Consider the following 23,294-nt stretch of genomic DNA (forward strand, 5'->3'; position numbering starts at 1 on the left):
ATGGAATCCCAGGGAACCAAGCTGATAGGAGCTATCGTGTGAGCCCCCGTGGAGTTGTATTGTATAGTAGGCTGAGCAGGGGCAGGCAGGGTGCTTCTCAGGGGCCAGGAGGGAAAGCTGTGCTGTCTACTCTTCTTCGATGGAGGGACACTGGGAGCTTGGGCCTTGGGCAAGCCAGGGAGGGAAGAGCAGGGTGACTGGGTCCCTGGGCGAGAGTGGCCAGCTTCCAGGAGGTGGCCCGGGGGCAGAGCACCTGGTTCTGGGTTAGGCAATGGAGAGCTAAGGAAGGCCAGCTGGGGTAGGGGCTAGTGCCCAGTGGCTCCAGGTCCCCTGCACTGCAGTCACCTCTTCTGCTGAGTAGGCAGATGTGACACCGGATTGCCTCAGCTTCTCCTGCCACACCAACTTCCCTCAGGCAGCCTCCCCCTCCACCCCTCCTCCTCCCCACAGTGACTCCTGCCCAGAGAATGTCCAGCCCGGCATAAAGGTCCCGGTGCCCATGAGCTTCTGTCAGTCAGGAGGCCACACTGTGCACAATGGGTTCCTCTCGGGCACCCCTGATGGGGCGTGTGGGAGGGCACGGGCTGATGGCATTGCTGATGGCCGGTCTTATTCTGCCAGGTAGGAGTCTGGGGCCTTGGGAGGGGGACAGTATGGGATACAGACCATGGGGCAGGGATGCTAGAGGGATCCAGTGTCTGGAGCACAGGGCCCTAACAAGGGCATAGGTAGGGGTCTAGACTCTGACCTTTCTATCTGGGACTACTCCTCATCTTTGCTGGCTCCCTCTCTGTGGTCACTGCAGGCAAATTCTTTTGTTCTTTGCCCCACAGTGGCTGAGCAGGTGGGTGTTCTGCAGCCAGGCCATCCTCCAAGCCATTCTGAGCTTGTTTCTGAAACCTATAGGGGGGTTTAATATCATCTAGCTTCAGTTTCTGACGCAAATGATGCATGTGACACTGCCAAAGTTCTAGGTGGCTATATATGACCACCTGAAGAGACAGTCAGCTCATTTTACAGAAGTAACAATTGCTACCATTTTCAGAGCTCTCCTTTACACGCATTTTAGTTAGATCAACTTGCATGTATTTATTTCTTTTCTTTCTTTTTTTTTTTTGTTTGTTTTGCTTTGTTTTTTGAGACAGGGTTTCTCTGTGTAGCTCTGGCTGACCTGGAACTCATTCTGTAGACCAGGCTGGCCTTGAACTCAGAAATCCACCTGCCTCTGCCTCCCAAGTGCTGGGATTAAAGGCGTGTGCCATCACGTCCGGCTACTTATTTATTTTCTTCTGTTTATTTTTTACCGAGGTTCTGGAAGTGAAGCCCCAGGCCTCATGCTTGCTAAGTGATCTAGGATCTTTGGTCCTTTTTGTTTTCTTTCTCTCTTTTCCTTTTCTTTCTTTCTTTTTCTTCTTTTTTTGACACAAGGTCTTGCTTTGTAGCCCAGCCTCACCTCCAACTCAGCCTCCTGAGAGCTAGGATTACAGGCATGTATCACCCTTAGCCCAGAGCCTTGTAGCTGGCACTCTAAATACATTAGCATTTTGAAATATGCATGGTAGACTCTGCTGGCTGTTTCCACTCTGCAGCTGAGGATCTGGAAGGTAACTGGCTTTAGATTGCATGTAGAGGCAGGGTATCCAGGAATCTGAGCCCAGGTTGGGTGGCTTGTGGCCTGTGTTAAGGTTAGAGGGACAGAGGCAAGGGAAGGGTTTGTTGTGGGGGTAAACCAGGGCCTGCCTGCTTTCCTTTCTTTCTTTTCTTCTCTTCTCCTCCTCCTCCTGTGTGTAGTTCTGATTATTCTGAAACTTTCTCTGTAGACCAGGCTGGCCTTGAACTCAGAGACCAGAGATCCAAGACCCTGCCTCTGTGTCCCAAGTGCTGGGATTAAAGGCTTGTGCTACCACCATTCAGCATTCAGAGCTTTTCTTTTTGAGATGGGGTTGGGGAAGTGGCCGGTGGTAGCCGTCTGGCTGCTGGTGGACTGCTCTTGCACGAGTATTGATTATGAACTGTGATGTCTAGTTTGCTGTTTTCATATATGGTCCAGAGAGATGTCACATGGTCTTCACAGTGGCCTGTAGGAAGGTGTGGCCGACTTTGCCTTACTGAATATATAAACCTGAAAAGGCTAGTCACTTGCTAATGTGTAGCTCTGAAGGGGTTGGGGTGGGCAGAAGGCACTGACTGAGATGAGAGCTGTGCAGACAGACTGAGGGAAGAGGAACATGCGGCTGGGAGCAGAGAGTTAGTGGAGGATAGCCCTAAAGATGATCCAAAGTAGCAAGAGTCTTCAATGTGGAGGGAAATGGGGGCAGCAGGCACTGCAGTATGAATACCGGGCGGGGGGTGGGGGTGGGGTTGATAGTGGTCATGTGTTTTGGAGGTTTCATGCTTCTGTCCCTGGGTTGGAACAGTGAGAACATGGGTGGCTCAGGGTGCAGTGTCCTGTCACACTGGTACTGGCAGGTTCTGAAGCAACAGGTGAGTGCCCCCACATCCTGGCCCCCACCCTGATTTACTGGAATGGCCACACTTGGGACAGGAAGCAGGGATGCCACCCCTCATGCAGTCTGGACTCTCACTAGGGAGCTGGTGGTTGAGTATCAGCTAAGTAAGTGTGCTCCTCTCTGGGAGCTGGCACCTCTGCATTAGCATTATCTTTTCCTGGGGTCATAATCTTCTTTCCTGGCTCAGCACCCTTCCCCATCACATCTAGGGCCTTCCCCATCACATCTAGGGCCTTGCACATGCTAAGCCAGTGCCCCCAAACCCTGCTCAGCCTCTCTGTTCTTACGTTTGGTTCTATGGTCTGACCCACGATGGCCTCAGACCGCCCTGCCCCATAGCTTCAGCCTCCACACTCTGTCTCGTTTCTGACTTATTCGCTCCCTTGCCTACTATGAAGGGTACTCCTTCAATGCCTACCTCCTCAGAGTTTCAGCATCTGTTTTTCTTGGAAAAGTTTGAGCTCTTCGAAAAGCTCATCCCCCAACTTGCTTGGACAATGAGACGTCCCTGATCCTTCAAAGACACCTTCAAAGACAATAGCCAGGTTTTCCTTTCTCTCCCTCCAAATTTGCCTGGTTTCCTCTTGGGAGATATTGGGCAGATGACGGAGATGGGGCTGATGGGTGAGTGAGAGATATTTACAGATCACTGCTCTCATCCCCAGGAATCTTGGCTAAGAGCATTGGGACCCTCTCGGACCCCTGTAAGGACCCCACGAGGATCACCTCTCCAAATGACCCTTGTCTCATTGGAAAGACTGGCTCCAACAGCATCAGCAGCCAAGGTGGATCCAGCAGTTTCAGCAGCCAAGGTGGATCCAGCAGTTTCAGCAGCCAAGGTGGATCCAGCAGTTTCAGCAGCCATGGTGGATCCAGCAGCTCCCAGGGAAGTTCTTCAGGATCCTTGATATATAAACCAGGAACAGGGTATTCCCAGAGTAGCTACTCTTATGGCTCTGGCGGCTCCCAGCCAGGAGGCAGTGGATCTCAGACAGGAAGCAGCAGCTCTCAGACAGGAAGTAGTAGCTCTCAGTCAGGAAGCAGTGGCTATCAGACAGGAAGCAGTGGCTCTCAGACAGGAAGCAGCGGCTCTCAGTCAGGAAGCAGCGGCTCTCAGTCAGGAAGCAGCGGCTCTCAGTCAGGAAGATGGGTAAGCAGCAGTTCTCAATGGGTAAGCAGCAGTTCTCAGTCCGGAAGTTCAGGAAGCAGTCGGGACAGACCCGGAAGTGGCTCTGCTCTACCAACCGGTGACAAGACATCAGGCACTTCTCAGTCTGGAGGCTCAGGCACTTCTCAGTCTGGAGGCTCGTACACTTCCCAGAGCAGCAGCTCCAACCTGCGGCCCTGTAGCTCCAACGTGCCCGACTCTCCCTGCAGCGGGGGGCCTGTCATCACACACTCGGGGCCCTACATCTCTGGCACCCACACCGTATCCGGTGGCCAGAGACCTGTAGTGGTGGTGGTGGAGCAACATGGCTCTGGTGGCCCTGGGTTTCAAGGCATGCCCTGTAGCAATGGAGGCCCCGCAGGTAAGCCCTGCCCTCCCATCACCTCTGTCCAGAAACCCTATGGCGGCTATGAGGTGGTGGGTGGCTCTGCCAACAGTTATCTGGTCCCAGGCATGACCTACAGTGGGGGTAAAATCTACCCCGTGGGCTACTTCACCAAGGACAACCCTATCAGGGGCTCGCCAGGGGCCCCCTCCTTTGCAGCTGGGCCCCCAGTGTCTGAGGGCAAGTACTTCTCTAGCAACCCCATCATCCCCAGCCGTGGCTCTTCCAGTTCCAGTGGCTACCCAGTGGGCGTTGTGTTCCAGCCCGTGGGCTCTGGCGGTGTTCAGCCCTGTGGCACTGGCTCTGTCAGCTCTAAGGGGCCTTGCTCGGGTACGAGAATTCAAATCACCTCCAGCAGCTCCAGTACCTCCTACCACCCCTGCAGCGGTGGTCCTTCCCAGGGGCCTTGCTCCTCACCAGGCACCGGCTCCATCAGTGGGGGAAGCTCCTCTCTCTCCTCTGGCAAAATCGTCCTTCAGCCCTGCGGCAGCAAATCTACCTCTTCGGGTTACCCCTGCCTTTCTGTTCCCTCCTCCCCGTTGAATGGGGGTCTGAATGGCTCTCCTCAGCCTGTCCCCTCCGTGGGTGTCAAGCTCTGTGGCCTCAACAGCCCTGGAAGAGTGCCCTGCCGTTCCATCCGCAACATTCTGACCCAAGTGAAGCCTTTGGGGCCCCAGTTAATGGATCCCAAAGTTTCTCTGCCACAGGGAGAGCCACAGGGAGAACCACTTGAGAAGTCTTAAGTCACGCATGCCAGCTATTTTCCAATTGCCAGTCACCTCCCAACTGGAAGACGTCCAGGGGCCCAGTTTCCTGCCCTCCTCCCGGGAGAGCTGCCTCACATGCTGCGGTTAGCCAGATGATGCTCTTGACTTTATTCAACACTCCAAATGGTGGACTCCATCCTCCTCGTCCTTTCCTGGTGCTTCTGCACCATGCTGCTGGGGTGTTCTCTCTGTCCGATTACCTGCCTTAAAACGCACTTTTTTTGACTGGGAAGTCCTCGAACGCACACCTCAACCTTGGGTGCCTGGATAAGTCAAGCATGCCTCTGCCCGTTTGCCAAATAAGGCAAAGTCCAATCCATCGCCTGAGAACCAAACTGCATGTCTCAGCGACTCCCCCACCATCCGTTCAGCCAGCCCTCTAAATTGTTGGGTTCCCACCATTCATCATGAGTCTCACCACACCCTACCAAGACCCATTTCCAGCACACCTGTGCCTCCCCCTCCCCAGCTCTCCATGTCAGTTTCTGCCTGGTTGTGCTTCACCCAAAGCACAGATGTTACTCTGTGTGTGTGTACCCCAGAGCATCCTCAGAATCTGGCACAGACTCCCAGCTCCCTCTGGATCCTAGACAGGGCTCAATAAACTTTGTGAACTTTGTGCAGACTATTTGCCTTCTTGGGGTCCAAGGTCTCTTAGTACCTGGGTAGTACACCTCCCGTGCCTCTAGAGGGCTCACGTCTCCCATTTCCATTCATAACTTGGCTCAGTGTTTCCTATATTACCCCTCCTCCCACGGAGAAGGAAAACAATAAATATTGACTGAGCTGACAACCGAGTTGCCTGCTGTCCAGATCCTTCCTCTCCATGTCTCACCTCCAAGAAATTTGTCCCCTCTGTGCTCCCCACGGACACTGAAGTCCTCCCTTCCCTCCAAAAAGCCCTCATTCTCTCCTCTCCCGCCTAGCCTTCTCCATGAGTGAGCCTCACCTTCTAAACTCCGACATCTCTGAGAGGCCATAATGCCGATCTTGAGTTTCTGGGACGCTGGACCAGGCCAGGCAAGATTCCTGACGACTGAGCAGGAGCCTGGGTGTTCTGGGAGCTGGGGGTGGGGAGAGAAAACATCCTAGCGTGAGAGGTGACTCACCGGCCTACTTAATGAGGTTCTGTGATAGACAAAGCCACAGTGTCACCTCCTCAGCCCAAGCTCTGTGGTGAGAGCACTGTGGCAGACGCTAGCCTGGGAAGGACAGAAGGGTGTGTGTGTCCCTCTAGGAAGATCCTCGTTCCATGCACAAGGCTCACTTCTGCCCTCATGTCCGGCCCTTCCCCCTCCCGTTAGGAAGGAGAGAGAAGGTGCTGAGTACACAGTGGCTTCACCCTGAACTGACCACAGATGCCCTGGGATCTAAGTCAGGCTTCAAGGTCTACTAAGGAGTCACTGATCTGCTGGATGGCTCAGAGGTTAAGAGCACTGACTGCCTTCCAGAGGTCCTGAGTTCAAATCCCAGCAACCACATGGTAGCTCACAACCATCTGTAATGGGACCTGATGCCCTCTTTTGGTGTGTCTGAAGACAGCTACAGTGGTTTACTCATATACATGAAATTATATATATATGTGTATGTATATGTATACATATATATATATAATTTATAAATATATATATTTAAAGAGTCGTTGGTCCAGACAGTGCCAGGAGGCACAGCCCTCAGAGTCTCCAAGGATGAGAAACTCAGGAGAAGCTGAAATTTACATGGGACTCCTCTAGTCTCTGGTACAGTTCACGTTAAACATGTGGACAAAGCCAAAGCAAGCATGGTGGCACATGCCTCTAATCCCAGCACTTGGGAGGCAGAGGCAGGTAAGCATCTGTGTGTTCGAGGCTAGCCTGGTCTACAAAGCTCCAAGAGAGCCAGAGCTACATAGCAAGACCCTGTCTCAAGATAACAAAACCAAAATTGGGCGCAGTTGGTATATGTCACCTCAAAACCGGGAACTAAGCTTTAAGCTTCCCTGCTGGCTAGTTCAGGGAAGGGCTTATCACTGATGGCTGGTGAGGATGGGGTGGGGGTGGAGCTAGAAAAATCAGCCAATAGTCAGTGTGTGTCCTCAGGCAGCCAGGGACACCTACCCAACAGCTTTCTAGAGGACACTGAGAAAACAAACATGGTCAAGGGCCAGCAAGATGGATCAGTGGGTAGAGAAGCTTGCCCCGCAGGGCTGGCAACCTGAGTTTGATCCCCAGAACCCTTGTAAATCTGGAGGGAGAGAACCAACTTCACAAACTGTCTTTGTACCTCCACATGTATGCCGTGCCATGTGCACAAACACATACACACATGTCCTACACGCACAAAATCATTAGTTTTAAAAATTAAAAAGGCAACTAAACACTTTTTGTTAAGTGTGCCTAGTGGTATAGGCCTGTAACCCCAGCTATTTGGAAACTTGAAGCAGGAAAATGACAAGTTTGAAGCCAGCCTGGGATACAGAATGAGCTGAAGGCTTCGTCAGATCTTATTTCAAACAGGGGGAAGGGTGGGGCATAGCTTAGTGGTAGAGGGCTCACCTAGCATGCCTGAGGATGTGGGCTCAAGTCCCAGTATTATAAAACAACAATAAGCTCCTCTTACTAAAAAAATGTCAAAGACACACTGTACTGGCTGGCTTTGTGTGTCAACTTGACACAAGCTGGAGTTATCACAGAGAAAGGATCCTCCCTTGAGGAAATGCCTTCATGAGATCCAGCTGTAAGGCATTTTCTCAATCAGTGATCAAGGGTGGGAGGGTCCATGGTGGGTGGTGCCATCCCTGGGCTGGTGGTCCTGGGTTCTAGAAGAGAGCAGGCTGAGCAAGCCAGGGGAAGCAAGCCAGTAAAGAACATCCCTCCATGGCCTCTGCATCAGCTCCTGCCTCCAAGTTCCTTTCCCGTGTGAGTTCCTGTCCTGACTTCCTTTGGTGATGAATAGCAATGTGGAAGTGAAAGCTGAATAAACCCTTTCTTCCCCAACTTGCCTCTTGGCCATGATGTTTTGTGCAGGAATACAACCCCTGACTAACACACACACACATACACATATATATATTTAATTTTTGAGACAAGATTAAATGTAGCTCAGTCTGATCTTGAGCTCACGATGAAGCTGAGTGTCCTGGCTAGTCTTATGTCAGTTTCACCCAAGTTCAAGAGAGCAGGGAGGAGGAGCCTTCATTGAGAAAGTGCCTCCATAAGATGGACCCGAAGGCAAGCCGGCAGGTCATTTTTAAACTGGAAATCAATGGGAGAGGACCCATATGAACGATGCCGTCCCTGAGCTGGCGGTCCTGGGTTCTATAAGAACGTAGGCTGAGCAGACCAGTCAGCAGCAGCCCTCACGGCTTCTGAACCAGCTCCTGCCTTCAGGGTCCTATCCTGCTTGAGTTTCTGACCTGACTTCCTTTGGTGATGAACAGTGACGTGCAAGTGTGAGCCAAGCAAACCCTGTCCTTTTCTTTGGTCACGGTGTCTCATCACAGCAATAGAAACCCTAACTAGGACAACAAGGGTGACTCAGAGCTCCTGATCCTCCTGCCTCTACCTCTTGAGTGTTGCGATTACAGGTGTGCACCACGGCGTACAGTCTTACGGGGTGCAGGAGCTGGGTGCAGGGCTTCCTGCTTGCCAGGCGGGGACTGTAGCAACTGAGCCACTCCCCCACCCCAGCCCCTCACATACATTTGCATGGGCTCACTTTCTGTTGCTATAATAAAACACCCGAGACCTAGGAATGTGTACCAATAGAGGTCAATTTAGCTCACAGGTCAAGTTCAAGAGCATGGGTCTAGCATCTGCCCAGTTCTGAGCATCATGGAGGAACTGAGGAGAGGTCACATGGCAGAGCAGGATGCTGGCTTCACTGTTGGTTGTTTTTCGAGACCGGGTCTTTTTATGTGGTCCTGGCTGTCCTGAAACTTGCTGTATAGATCACGCTGGCTTCTAACTTACAGAGAACTGCCTGTATCTGCCTCAGGAGTACAGGATCAAAGGTGTGTGCCACCATACCTGGCTGTTTATTAATTTATTTTTCAAAGTGGTGGGGACTGAATTATTGTATGACAGGCAAGCATTCTATTGTGTGTGTGTGTGTGTGTTTGTGTTTTAGATTGATTCATTATATGTAAGTACATTGTAGCTGTCTCCAGACACACCAGAAGAGGACATCAGATCCCATTACAGATGGTTGTGAGCCACCATGTGGTTGCTGGGATTTGAACTCAGGACCTCTGGAAGAGCAGTCAGTGCTCCTAACTGTTTGCTAGGCCACCTTTCCAGCCCCTTGCTCTATAAAAAAAACCCGAAAACAAAGGGTTGGGGTTTTAGCTCAGTGGTAGAGCACTTGCCTAGCAAGCACAAGGCCCTGGATTCGTCCTCAGCTCTAAAAAAATAAATAAATAAATAAAAAATAAAAATCTAAAACCAAAAACAACCCCCCCAAAACTTTAAAGAGTATTAGTATTAATATGTGTTTGGGCATATGCATTATGAGCGTGGATACCTGAGGAGATTGGAAGAGAGCATCAGATCCCCAAGAGCTGGTTGTGACCTTTTCCATGGGGATGCCAGGAACTGAACTCTAGGCCTCTGCAAGAGCAGCAAGGTGTCCCGAGCCATGGACCATCACGCCGGTGTCCTTTCTCCCCCTTTAAACCTTTTTCTTTGGAGACAGACAGGCTCTCACTGTGCTGCTGAGGCTGCCTTTGAACTCACCCTGTAGCCCAGGTTGGGCTTGAACTTGTCACTCTCCAACTTCAGCCTCCAAGAAGTCGAAACTATAGACCTGAGGCCGACAGAGCCAGCAAGACTCACTCCAGTAGCAACCCTTTCCCACGGCAATAACTCGTGCATGCCAACAAGTCCCCACTAATCTACCCAGTGACTTACCTACCTCCAATAGACTCACCTCTTAAAGGTCCTGCATCTCTCAATAGCCCCACACTGGAGACTCATGAGGAACACTCTCAAGGCATGTGTAAGCCACAGCATCTGTGTTTAAAACCTGACCAATCCTTAATGAGCTCCTGTCACCCTTGCAACAAGGTTGAAGTCATGGTCATTTGAGAGCAGTGTTTAAATGCCCTTCTCCGTGGGTGCTCTGAGCATTTTTTTTTTTTTTTTTTTTTAGGTTTTTAAAGGAGTTGGTTTAATTCAAAGTGATACAGAATTCAGAGTACAATGAAGATGGAATAGTAGGCTCTAGTGGGATTCCTGACTGAGTTCACTTTAAATTCACAGCTGAGGTAGGAACTGCTGAACACTAGAGACAGCGCGCCATTGCATTATTTACTTTATTCATTTTTTTTTTTTTACAAAAGTTTATTACAATGTACAACAGGCTTCAGGATAACATTTCATTCTAGCTATTACATGGCAAAGATGTGATGACAGGGAATCCAGATGTTTGACAGGTTACAAGATAACACTTCATTCTAGCTGTAGGTGGCGAAGGTGCTATGGCAGGGTATCCAGATGTTTAAATAGGAATGGAAGAGGGGGGTCACCATCACCCCAGATGTGAGGAACAGCTTACTTTTTGCCAGATTTCTGAATTCCACCTGTGGCCAGGGGGCCCTGCCAGGCACCCTTGGCTTTTAGCTCCTCGAGTTTCTTCTGTTCCTCCTTTTGTTTCTGCTTGAAAGCTTTATCTTCCTCGTCCATCTCCTTGGCCTGCTTCTTGGGCTGTTTCAGGGGCTTCTTTTTGCCACCTTCCCAGCCTGACATGGCGCCTCCAGCCCCTTCACCAGACCCTGATCCTCTGAGAATTTCTTATATCCACCTGATGACACTTTTTTTAGATTGACAATTTATGAGTATGAGTTATTTTTCCTGTATGTATGTCTATGCACCTTGTCCATGTCTGGTACCCATGGACACCAGAAGAGGGCATCGGATCTCATGGAACTGGAGTTAAGGGAGGTTGTTAGTTAGGAGACGGTTGCTGAGAATCAAACCCTGGTCCTCTGCAAAAACAGTAACTACTCAGCTGATGGTGGTGGTGCACGCCTTCCATCCCAGCACCTGGGAGCCAAAGGTTGGAGAATCTCTGAGTTCAAGGACAGCCTAGTCTACAGACAGAGTTCCAGAACAGCGAGGGCTACACAGAGAAATCCTGTCTCGAAAAACAAAAAAAAAACAACCAACCAAAAAGCAACAATTACTTTAAACTGCCAAGCCATATTCCTGGCCCTCTGTTTCTTACATTCTGTGGATACATCTGACACCTGCTTCCACCCCCACCATTACAAAGATGTCACCATGCTAATCCCTGGAATGTACGGATACATTGTATCACTCAGCGAAGGGAAACAACGCTCTTGATTCAGCTCAGGTTGTTAGTCATCTGACTTTACTATAAAGGGATTATCCAGGATTATCTGGGTGGGTCCAATATAAACACAGTGTTTCAAATTGTGAGTTTGGGAGGCAGCAGAGGAAGCCAGATGATACAGTGTGGGAAGACCTACTGTGTGGGGCTTGGAAGGAGGGAGAAGGGAGCCAAGAGGTCAGAAACTGTAGCACAGCCAATTTCAGTTTATCCCCGACTAGTTTACAAATAAATGAGACTCAGAATATGGTTATTTTATTTGGCTTTGACAATTATTGGGGTGGTGTTGGTTGCAATCCCTAATCTACTTTTCTACATGCTGGCCTATTACCTCCCTAGTGGTGTTCCCCAAATGCTTGCTGTTTCTCCTGGCCATGAGCTCATGGTTTCTAGCTCTTATCCTGAACCTTGAATACTAATAGCTCAGAGTATAGATATCTGCCCATCTCTAATGCTTTAAAGACTTATAAATATAGAGGTTTGTGTCTTTTATCTGGGAACTGAATGATCAAACGTGGGGTAGAAACGCCTGATTGAGATTAAATATTTACTACAACAAGAAACACACGTGGTCTTGGAAACTGGAAAAAGCCATAAGTACAGTCTCTCTAGAGCTGCCATAACAGGACTCAGTTCTCAGACCCCTCTGTTTTAACCCAGAAAGACCCATTTTAGACTTTTGTTGTAAAGAATGGTGACTGGTGGGAGAGCTGGCTCCATGGTTAAGAACATTGGCTGCCCTTGAGAGAACCAGAGTTCAGTTCTCAGAACCAATGTCAGGCTCCTCACAACCACCTATATTTCTAGCTCTAGGAGTCTGACGCCCTCTTCTGGCCTCCTTGGGCACTACACTCACATGCACATCCCCCTGTTCCCCCAACAAGCACACACACACACACACACACACACACACACACACACACACACACACGTAATTATTAAGAATAAGATAAAGGGGCTGGAGAGATGGCTCAGCAGTTAAGAGCACTGACTACTCTTCCAGAGGTCCTGAGTTCAAATCCCAGCAACCACATGGTGGCTCACAACCATCTGTAATGGGGATCTGTGGAGAGCCTTTTGGGGTGCCTTTTGGCAGGAATCTAACATTGACCATGACAAGGAAGTAAGTCCAGGCAGGAATCTGACATTAGAACTTGACAAAGAAGTAAGTTGAGGTGGGACCTGACATTGGCCAAGGACAAGGAAGAATCTGGTTTTAGGGTATAACAAAGAAGTAGGCTCAGATATCTTGATCGTCCTTAGAAACAGCTATCACGGAGTGATCATGGGGCTGTGTGTTTATTGTCTTGCTTGTTCCTTGATTATTGTTGTTGTTAGTTCCTTATTGTACTGTTCGCCCATAATACTTGCATGTAATTAAAATGGCATAAAAAGCAGATTGGGAAAATTAAATTTGCCTTCAGTCTCAGAATGGACTGAGGTCATGCTACAATGTCTGTCTTTTTTCTTTTTAATCCTCACTCCTGCACAGGAGAAACTATTGACTCACTGAGTGGGCTTGGTCAGGTAGCGCCCCAACATCGGAGCTCCAGTAAGCGGGGTACAGTGAAGGACACCACGGGAGTTGGAAGCACGTGCAAATGAAAGTAAAGATTTGGATACCTAATTAAAAAAAAAAAAAAGATTTGGGCCAGCGGTGAATAAACCTTGTAGAAGGACAAGGTAGGTACAGGTAAAATGTGTGTGTGTGGTTTTTTTTTGTTGTTGTTGTTGTTGTTGTTTTTAATGTGTTTAGAGCTATGCTAAAATCTAGAGAATCGAGGGTAATTTTTTTTTTTTTTTTTTTTTTTGGTTTTTCGAGACAGGGTTTACTCTGTATAGACCAGGCTGGCCTTGAACTAGAAAACCCACCTGCCTCTACCTCCCAAGTGCTGGGATTAAAGGCGTATGCCACCACCGCCCGGCTGTGAAGGTAATTCTTATAAGTGCTTTTAGCCTTTGGATCCTGACTAGAGATAGTTTACACCTGAGACATGAGAGAATGGGTTTGAGAAAAGTAGTCCTCTTCGACTATCTGGGGACGATTTGGCGAAAGAGAAGGAAAATGAACATAAGCTGTTTCAGAACTCTCTGAGGGACAGGAGGAGGTCGGGAGACGTCCTGCCCCCTCTCTGGCTCCTATTGGAAGAATGCTTGGTTCTGGGTCTCTTAAGGAGGATATTTAGGTCTCTCCGGGATGGCTAATTCTCTTCCCTCTCTGTGTATTGTCTGTCCTTGGTGTGCCAATCCATCCATGTCCGCCAAAACTGGCTGTTTTATGTTAAGTCTGTGTTTTCATTTTGTGGTTTGATTGATTGTTCTGTGTCTCATGTTCAAAAGGAAAAATGGCTAAAACTTAAAAAGAAGAGAAAAAGAAAAAAAATTAAATAAAAAAACAGTCTCAATTGGCCTTTGGAGCCCCGTACCTGTAGTCAGGAGTCTAGCACAGCTGGAGAAGAAGCTCTGTAAAGGCCATTCTTAAAGGGGCCAGCAACTTTTTGGCTTCTATGGTAAGGGAGCTGATGGCTGTTTTTTCTACATAAATCTCTGTGACTGTGACTATTAGGTTCAGCAGGTGACAAGGTGCTCCTCTCTTGAAATTACAGCTAGAGAAATTAAGAATTTTGTCTGGTTTAGATAAGTAAATTGTATGCAGCCATTTCATTTTTGTTTCTGACTGGTTTTAAAAGTATACATATATGTTCCTCATGTCTTGGTTATAGATTATTAGCTTATAAATTATTGAGTATGATTAGAAATTTGTAACGTTGGTAACAGAAAGTCGGCTTAAAACTAGTAACCGGATTAGAGTAATTCAGAACTACAATATGTGGCATGAGCCAACCCATGGAAACAGGTCTCTAAAGATACACCAAATTGGGTAATATTCTATGTAATTCTTATCCTACAAACCAGACTTATAAAAGATAGGATTTAGGGCAGTGTCTGTCTCTTGGAGGTATTGGAGGCTGCACCGTCTTGCGTTCGTGTGCAGGAACGGGCAGCCAAACGTTGTCACATGGAGGTGCTTCACCTGGTGATTTTGGAGAGACTGGGTGGGTTGTTGCAGGTTGAGCTTTGCTTTCCAAAGTTCTTGCGTGCTCTGGGCTGCTGTCTCAGAATGACCCAGGCTCCCTAACTGCAGTTCAAAAGTAGGGAGACACTTAAAAACCTTGTAACGTGAAAGTAAGGCTTTTGGTGTTGATTTTAAAGAAACGGATTGTTTACACTGTTAAAATTAGGTTTTGCTTGCCAAAATTGTGGCTGTCCTCCTGTGTTACAAGAGAAACTTAAAAATTATGGTTAAACTGCCAGTGGTTAAACTGCCAGTGTCCCATTGGCTGCAGTTTGCAGTTTGAGCACAGGCTCAGGATTCTGACTAGCACATATTTGTAATTAAGAAAAAAATCCAGCAGATTGAGATTGTTGCAGGATTTGAGAAAGGTTAATAAAACTATGAAACTTGTAGGGGCATTGCAATCTGTCCTGCCTACTCCACACAGAATTATTTTGGATTTGGAGGATTGTTCTTTATTTCTTTGCATCCTGATGATGTAAAGGGTTTGCTTTTAGTCAGTTTGTAGCTTTAAAGAGCCCGTGAAGCATATCATTGGAAAGTTTTGCCTCAAGGAATGACTAATAGCCATCCATACTTTATGTAAAAAAAATTTGTCGCTGCTTCAATATAAGAAGTTAGGACTTGGGAATCTTTCAATGGATATTATTCATGTGTAGATGGTATTTTATTAGCTGATCCCTCTGATGGAATTTTACTACAAGGCTTTGCTCTTATACAATGAGCTTTAAAATTTTGGAGTAGTTGTTGCTCCAGAAAAGATTCAAAGGCAAATTCAATTTTTCAATATTTGGAACATAAGTTACAGCCTAAACAAATTGCAGCACAGAAAATTCAAGTAAGAAAAAATAATTTACTTACTCTAAGTGATTTTCAAAGGTTGTTAAGAGACATTAATCAGCTAAGACCTCATCTTAAGCTTACTACAGGAGAACTTAAACCTCTGTTTGATACCCTCAAGGGGGTGCAAGTCCTAATTCTCCTCTGACAATTAATTGATGAGGGACCAATAGCTGGCCAGCTTCACAGAAAGTGGAGGAAGCTATTAGTCAATGACAGATACATTATATAGGCTATGATCAATTGATACATTATATAGACTATGATCAATTGATACATTATAGAGACTATGATAAATTGATACATTATATAGGCTATTGATCAATTGTTGGCTGTTTGCATGTGGTGTTGCTACAACTCATGTGTGGACCACAGTCCTTTGGCAAAAGGGACCATCAATATGAATTCATCTTTCTTCGTCTCCAAAGAAAGTATTAACAGCTTATTATGAAACTGTTCCTATGTTAATACAGAATTGAAGGATAGAATCACAAAAATATTTTGAGAAAGAACCTAATGAAATATTCCTTATGCCAAACAACAATTATATTGGTAATTGCAAAATACTGATATTTGGCCTATTGCATGTGCAAATTTTTAGGCAAAATTGATAATCATTATCCAAAAGACAAGTGGTTAAATTTGCTTCTATGTATGCTTTTGTATTCCCTGAAAACTTACACATGCAGCCCATTGAAAATGTGCTTACTGTATTTACAGATGGCTCACTTAATAGGAAGGCAGCACATGTGACTGGATCATATATTCATTCTCTTGAGTTTCCCCCTGCCTCAGCACAAATAGTTGAACTATGTGCTGTAGCTACTGTTTTTGAAATGCTGAAAAATCAAGCTTTTGATTTGTAAACTGATAGCCAATATATAGCTCATGGTTTACAATTACTTGACATTGTTTCTTTTTTTTTTTTTAAATACTGCTAATTTTCAAATTTTATAGTTATTTATGTAAATACAACTAAATTTTAGAGAACATACAGTTCCTTATTTTGTAGGTCATTTCAGAGCTCATACTGGATTGCCAGGACCCCTTAGTGAAGGTGAAAGACCCCCGAAGGGAGACCCTTACTAAAGTCTCAGGATAATAGCAGACTTCCAAGAACTCACAAGAGACCAAACTTGATGCAAACCACACAAGGCTTTATTTGGGGAAAGCCAGAGCTCTAGGGATGACTTGTATCCCACACAGGGGTAGAGGAGTCGACCCCGAGGGGAAAGGGGTCCCAGTTTTTATAGGCCCTAAGGGGGGAAGGAGAAGAAGGGAATAGGGGACTTCCAGATCTAAACAATGTCTATTCTAAAATGATTTCTCAAGAAATGGGTATGGGAAGGGTACAAGCAAAGAGTCTGGTGCAGGTGCAGCAACTCCGGATTGGCCCCAGCTGTGTTTGCTGGGGAGATTTTCCGACTCTTCCCCAGCAACCAATATCACAGACACCTGGCAATGGGCTTCATCAGTGGGCACACACATGGGTTCAAGGGATGGTCAAAACATTGGCAAACACACGGGTTCTAGGAGTGGCCAGAGCATTGTGCACCTCTATTTTTCTAAATCAGTGAAGCTAGTTCTGCTAACAATGAAATCTATTCTGCCAATTTTAGGGCTCCTGTGACCTTTTACATTCTGTCAGGATCTTTCATTGGCAATGCTACAGTAGACTTGTATACCAGGAAGATTATAGGCCTTACACAGGAACAATTAGCCAAACAATCTCATTCTTTAAGTCATCAAAATATTAATAATTTGAGACAGCAATTTGGTATTTCTAGAGACCGTGCTTTTGTCAACTTGTAAAGACTTGTTCTCAGTGTCCTAAGTTTCTACCTGTACCGCATAACGGTGTGAGCCCTCGAGGACGTTATACCTAATCAATTATGACAAGTGGATGTAACTCATATTTTTTATTTTGAAAAATCAAAGTGTGTACATGTGACTTGACACCTTTTCAGGCTTTCTAGTTGCAATTGCTTTAACAAGAGAAGCAACTAAAAGTAATTAGTCATTGCCTATGTTGTTTCTCTGTGCTTGGTGTTCCAAATCAGATTAAAACAGACAATGGAAATGGCTATTATAGTCAAGCATTTGAGACTTTCTGTAAACAATTTAACATTACCCATATTCCTGAAATCCCTTATAATCCTCAAGCACAAAGTATTGAGAAAGAGGTATTGTGGGCCGGGCGTGGTGGCGCACGCCTTTAATCCCAGCACTCGGGAGGCAGAGGCAGGCGGATTTCTGAGTTCGAGGCCAGCCTGGTCTACAAAGTGAGTTCCAGGACAGCCAGAGCTACACAGAGAAACCCTGTCTCGAAAAACCACCAAAAAAAAAAAAAAAAAAAAAAAAAAGAGGTATTGTGGAACTGTCTTCATAAAATAAAAAAGGGAGAGTTATCTCTGTACACCACAAAATTATTTAAATAATGTTCTTTTTATTTAAAATTTTTTTTAATTTGGATGCCAAGGAACTCTCTGAGATCTATGCCACCCTACAACCAGGCATATTTATGCTTAGATGAAATGGAAGGATTGATATATAGGCACATAGCATGGTCCTGACCAGATATTTAATATGGGGAAGAGGACATGTTTGTGTTTTTTTCCCCCTCAGGATGGTGAAGGAGCATGCTCGCTGCCAGAGTGATTGGTGAGACATGCTAATGCTGGGACAAAGAATGATGCTGACCTGTGAGCTTGCTGAGTGTCCTGACAATGGTGACAGGAAAGCTGTATGGGACATACATTCCTGACCCACCTGTGCTTGCCTATTTCCCAGATTGGACAAGCTGCCTTGCTTCAAGCTTTCAGACCTTGTGGGACAGAGAACATGGACACTGTGGAAACTGCCTTCAAAAGCTTAACCAAAAAGAGGAGTTATGATGACTCTTCTCTCTCCTTGAATGTGACCAGCTATTCTGACTCAACCATGGACTGCTCTATGAATCAATCCAATATTGGCAATAACAGACTTCATTTGGAAGCCTGGTTCTGGACATTTTTAGAGACATGTTTGAAAGTTAGCTGCAGTTCTCTATGATGTTATGTTAGCAATAGATATAATTGGGACAGAATCTGGATTTCAAACAAATATTAGTGCATGTATGAAGGTTCCTAATGTTTTATTAATTGGTCACGTTGAAATTACTTTGTTTTTTCCCCACAGTATTTAATGTAAGTTTTATTGATTTTACACTTTCTAATTGTGTTAGTGTGAATATTACAGGACCTTGGTATTCTAGAAAAGCTTGCAGATACTGGAAGAAGTGTCAGGCTTTAAGTAGAAGCAAGAGGGTAGCGGGTTTGATTATTGCTGGTGTAGCAGCTTTAATGACATGATAGCTAGCACCACTGCCTCTGCAATTGCTTTGACAGAAGAAGTTAAGTCAGCTACTTTTGTTAATCATTTAGCAAAAATAATGTTACTAGTGTTCTGAGCATTGACGCTCTTTATAATTCTATTCAAATTATTGGAGAGGAAGTTCAGAGTTTAAGAGTAGGAAGCCATCTCGAGTGTTATACTAAATACCAATGGATTTGTGTCATCTCTAAAGTTTACAATGATACTCCCTATAATTAGGAAAAAGTTCAAAGACACTTACAGAGTGTTTGGCATATAATTCCAACACTTCTCTGAATGTTTTACCTTTGCACACCGAGATTATGAATTTAAAGAATGCTGTTCCGCTAAGCCTTGATACTGCTGATATTGCTGGTAGAATTATTCATGGCCTGAAGCCAGTATTTCCATCTTGGTCAAGCTTCAAGAATGGCATATATGGCTTGATCATGCTAACCATTCTTGTCCTGGGAATACTTCTATTCCTGCCCTTCATGTTAAAGCTTGCCTTTAACAACATCAACATGTTGGCGGCCAAAGTACATGGCTTGAAACTAAGAATGAAGCCCCAAACAGAGTTATTAATTTAACAGGCTGGCAAGCCAAGGACGGGTTAGATTCTGCACAAGGGCCTTGCCAACCTAAGACAGAGGCGTGCGCTGAAAGGCCATGTTTGTTTATAACAAACAATAAAAGGCCATGTTTGTTCATATAATACAAACAAGCTGTGCACGTCTTGAAGACAGGTAAGGAAGGCATTCTTGTTTCGTTTTTGTTTTTGTTTGTTTGTTTGTTTTCGAGACAGGGTTTCTCTGTGTACCTTGGCTGTCCTGGAACTCACTCTGTAGACCAGGCTGGCCTCGAATGCAGAAATCCGCCTGCCTCTGCCTCCCAAATGCTGGGATTAAAGTTGTATGCCACCATACCCGGCTAAGGGAGGCATTCTTGTCAGAATAACCTGATGCCGGGGCCTAGCAAACACAGGAGTGGATGCTCACAGTCAGCTATTGGATGTATCACAGGGCCCCCAATGGAGAAGCTAGAGAAAGTACCCAAGGAGCTAAAGGGANCTGCAACCCTATNGTTGGAACAACATGATGNACTAACCAGNACCCNGGAGCTCTTGTCTCTAGCTGCATATGTATCGAAAGATGGNCTAGTNNGCCATCANTGGAAAGAGAGGCCCATTGGACTTGCAAACTTTATATGCCCCAATATAGGGGAATGCCAGGGCCAAAAGAATGGGAATGGGTGGATAGGGAAGTGGGGGGCGCTATGGGGGACTTTTGGGATAGCATTGGAAATGTAACTGAGGAAAATATGTAATAAAAATATTAAAAATTAAAAAAAAAAGAACAACCTAAGACAGGCTCAGCCTTGTTTATAATTAAAAGGGGGGATGTGGAGAGTCTTTTGGGGTGCCATTTGGCAGCAATCTGGCATTGGCCATGACAAAGAAGTAAGTCCAGGCAGGAATTTGACCTTAGAGCATGACCGAGAAATAGGTTCAGGCAGGGACCTGACATTGGCCAAGGACAAGGGAGTAAGAGGGTTTTAGGGTAGAACAAAGAAGTAGGCTCAGATATCTTGATCATCCTTAGAAACAGCTATCACAGAGTGATCATGGGGCTGTGTGTTTATTGTCTTGCTTGTTCCTTGATTATTGTTGTTGTTAGTTCCTTATTGTACTGCTCGGCCTTAATACTTGCATGTAATTAAAATGGCATAAAAAGCGGATTGGGAAAATTAAATTTGCCTTCAGTTTTAGAATGGACTGGGGTCACACTACAATGTTGTCTAACTGTCTTTTTTCTTTTTAATCCTCACTCCTGTGCTGGAGAACCTGTTGACTGACTGAGCAGGCTTGGTCAGGGATCTGATACCCTCTTCTGGTGTGTCTGAAGGCAGTGACAGTGCACTCACATACATGAAATAAATAAATAAATAAATCTTTAAATAAAATTGTTAAAAAGGCTGGAGAGTTGACTGTTCTTCCAGAGGATCTAGACTCAATCCTCAGTTCTCACAAGGTAGTTCACAAATGTCTGTAACTTCAGCCCCAGGAGTTCCGGAGCCCCCTTCTGACCTGTGAGGACACCAGATACGTATGTGGTGCATGCATGCAGGCGCGAAACAATCACACGCACAAAATAACAAAATAAGTAAAATCTAAAAATGTTTACAAATCTTTTTACAAACTTGATGGCAGGGGAGGTATGACTGCACATGCCTGTTATCCTAACCTTGGGAGCTTGAGGCAGGAGGATTGTAAGTTTGAGGCCAGTCTCATAATGAGTGTCAGTCTTAACCACTCCATCTCCATTCCCTAAAAGAAAACCAGACAGTACAGGAAACAAACAAAGGAAACGAAACAAAAGTAAAAGAAAACAATAAAACGCACGCATGTTGGTGGTGCTTGGTTACAGGAGCTTAGGGAAGTTAATGCGTCATGGCGCCGGCTGGGAAGTAAACCTGCTTCTTTTTTCTTTTTTAAGGTTTATTTATTTATTATATGTAAGTACACTGTAGCTGACTTCAGCCACACCAGAAGAGGGCGTCAGATCTTGTTACGGATGGTTGTGAGCCACCATGTGGTTGCTGGGATTTGAACTCAGGACCTTAGGAGGAGCAGTCAGTGTTCTTAACTCCTGAGCCATCTCTCTAGCCCCCCAACTTCAGACTAAGGGCTTCACCTAGAAGCAGCTCCTTAGATGGGGGAGCTTTTGCACCCCAGGACCTCCAGCCTGTTGGCATCCAGGGGAATATGTGAGGATGTATAAATGAGGGGTGCTGAACTGAGTGATCAACATCCAGAAGAAGTGGGGTTGGTGAGAGACAAACTGAAGACATCCTAAGGCTTGCTGTAGAGACAGGACAGGGCAGTGCTGACAACTCGGGGTGGCCTGTGGACCAGAGCACCTGGGTGAGGAAGGGGCAGGGAGTACCAGGAAGTAGCCAGGTGAGGAACACCCAATTCCTCGGGAACTTTCAAGTGACACCTGTTGCCACAGACCGAATCAAGAATGAGGGTGGACTGGGCAGATTCATTGTCTCTATAACCACTGTTCCCAGATTGTTTCTGCTGTCCTCCACCCGACCAACAGGATAAAGGCTGCTCTCTTGGGGCCCAGGCAGAAGCAGGAGCTGAGCAAGATGCAGAGCCACGCAGGTGGGAGCCGGGCTCCCCTGGGCTTGCTCCTGATCTGTCTGTGCCTGCCAGGTATGCAGGGTACTGGGGTCCTTGGGAACAGGAATGAAGGGAGAAGGTGAAGGTAGGAGTGTGCACAGTTTTGGAAGGGTGTGCATTTAGGTTCCCGAGGGAAGTGGGGAGTGCCAGTATAGAATCGGGCATTCAGCGAAGGGGCCAGCGAGTCAAAAGAGTAGCGGGTACCAAATCTGACCCACTGGCTGCTTTCTCTTCCGTTTCCTTCAGGTCTTTTTGCACGGAGCACTGGGGCACCAGAGGAGAAAGTCTCCCCACATTCGGGACAACCTTCCTTCACCAGCCTCCTTAGCCCTGGACAGCCTCAGCCCAAGCCAGACCCTGTGAATAATGAGTTACCAGGAGTTCTTCCCAGGCTCAGCGAGTCTCCACAAGATGGTGCTCTACCTGAGGGCGGCTCTGAGGTGCCCAACGGGCCTCCCTTCTGGGGGCCGCCCCCCATGGAGTCCTGGCCCTCAGAGGACCCTCAGCAAGGGATGGCTGCTGTTGCTGAGGACCAGTTAGAGCAAGTGCTGCCCGAAGCCCTGCCATACCTTTCAAGAGGCGATCGTCTGCCTGAGGCTTCCTCTGCACGGCTCAGGCAGCCTTCACCAGAGGCTTCCTACCCTCAGGACTCCGAGGCTGGACTGCAGCCTGGTTCCAGTTCACTGGAAACTGAGGCAGAAGCCTTTGCCCGGAGCCCATTCTGGTTTCTCATCCACAAGCTTCTGCCTGGCTCATCTGGGAGGATCCTAAGACCTGGAACATCCTGGGGAAGTGGAGGGGCTGGAACTGGGTGGGGAACAAGACCCATGCCATATCCTTCTGGAATATGGGGTAGCAATGGTTTAGGTTCTAGGTTGGGGGGTAGTGGTCCTTACCCGGTAAGGATCTGGGGGAGAAATGGTTGGTACCCATTAAGGATCTTGGGGGGTAATGGTCAGTACCCCCCAGTAGGGACCTGGGGCGGTTATGGTCAGTACCCCCCAGTAGGGACCTGGGGCGGTTATGGTCAGTACCCCCAAGTAGGGACATGGGGCGGTTATGGTCAGTACCCCCAAGTAGGGACATGGGGCGGTTATGGTCAGTACCCCCCAGTAGGGACCTGGGGCGGTTATGGTCAGTACCCCCCAGTAGGGACCTGGGGGGCCAATTGCCAGTATCCAGCAGGCAGCCGGAGGCCCAATTGTCGGTATCCAGCAGGTAGCTGGGGAACTAAAGGTCAGAATCGGTATCCAGCAGGTAGCTGGGGAACTAAAGGTCAGAATCGGCTTCCCCCAGGAGTCAAACGTCCTGGCTCTTCTGGGAGCACCCCCTAATCTCACAACTGGTTTGCAGCGGGGTTAGGGCTCAGTTGGGCCCAGTCACGTGGTTTCTCCTTCTCTTTCCATTTTTAAAGCCTCCTCTGTCGACCAGAGCTGGTCGCCAATAAATACAAGCAGTTCTTGAAATCGATTTCTCTCCGCGTCAGTTTCTGGTTGTACCGGTAGTGCACCTGGGCCCTCCTCTTTTTCTAACCATCCCTATGCCTCTCTAGGGTCCCCTGTACATGCCATCTTGTTGTCCCCATCTTTTGGGGAAGAAAGATCAAAGCCCAGGAATTTGAGGGTGGGCTGACTCCATGCTTTCGCCACTGTCCAGGTGGCAGAGTTGGTTCCACATGAGCCT

The 23,294-nt window shown here is 47.0% G+C and overlaps 2 protein-coding genes and 1 pseudogene across 3 annotated transcripts; 2 read left to right on the forward strand and 1 right to left on the reverse strand.

Moving 5' to 3' along the window:
• The first annotated feature begins 536 nt into the window (after positions 1-536).
• Cdsn (corneodesmosin) lies at positions 537-5,446 on the forward strand. 2 transcript variants are annotated; one of them, XM_021149916.1, is made up of 3 exons: positions 537-621; positions 3,176-3,626; positions 3,729-5,446. In XM_021149916.1, the coding sequence occupies exons 1-3, from the start codon at positions 537-539 to the stop codon at positions 4,804-4,806; spliced, it is 1,614 nt and encodes a 537-aa protein (XP_021005575.1). In that variant the 3' UTR covers positions 4,807-5,446. The 2 variants fall into 2 exon arrangements, with proteins under 2 accessions (XP_021005575.1, XP_021005574.1); XM_021149915.1 differs by having other exon boundaries at positions 3,176-5,446.
• A 4,912-nt stretch (positions 5,447-10,358) lies between these two features.
• Positions 10,359-10,553, reverse strand: LOC110312332 (annotated as a pseudogene).
• An 11,024-nt stretch (positions 10,554-21,577) lies between these two features.
• C17H6orf15 (chromosome 17 C6orf15 homolog) lies at positions 21,578-22,945 on the forward strand. The gene is made up of 4 exons (XM_021185691.1): positions 21,578-21,644; positions 21,858-22,615; positions 22,679-22,829; positions 22,869-22,945. Exons 1-4 carry the CDS (start codon positions 21,578-21,580, stop codon positions 22,943-22,945), a joined length of 1,053 nt encoding a protein of 350 aa, XP_021041350.1.
• Positions 22,946-23,294: the final 349 nt, after the last annotated feature.

The sequence above is a fragment of the Mus caroli genome, chromosome 17 (genome assembly GCF_900094665.2).
Source record: "Mus caroli chromosome 17, CAROLI_EIJ_v1.1, whole genome shotgun sequence".
Taxonomy (NCBI): domain Eukaryota; kingdom Metazoa; phylum Chordata; class Mammalia; order Rodentia; family Muridae; genus Mus; species Mus caroli.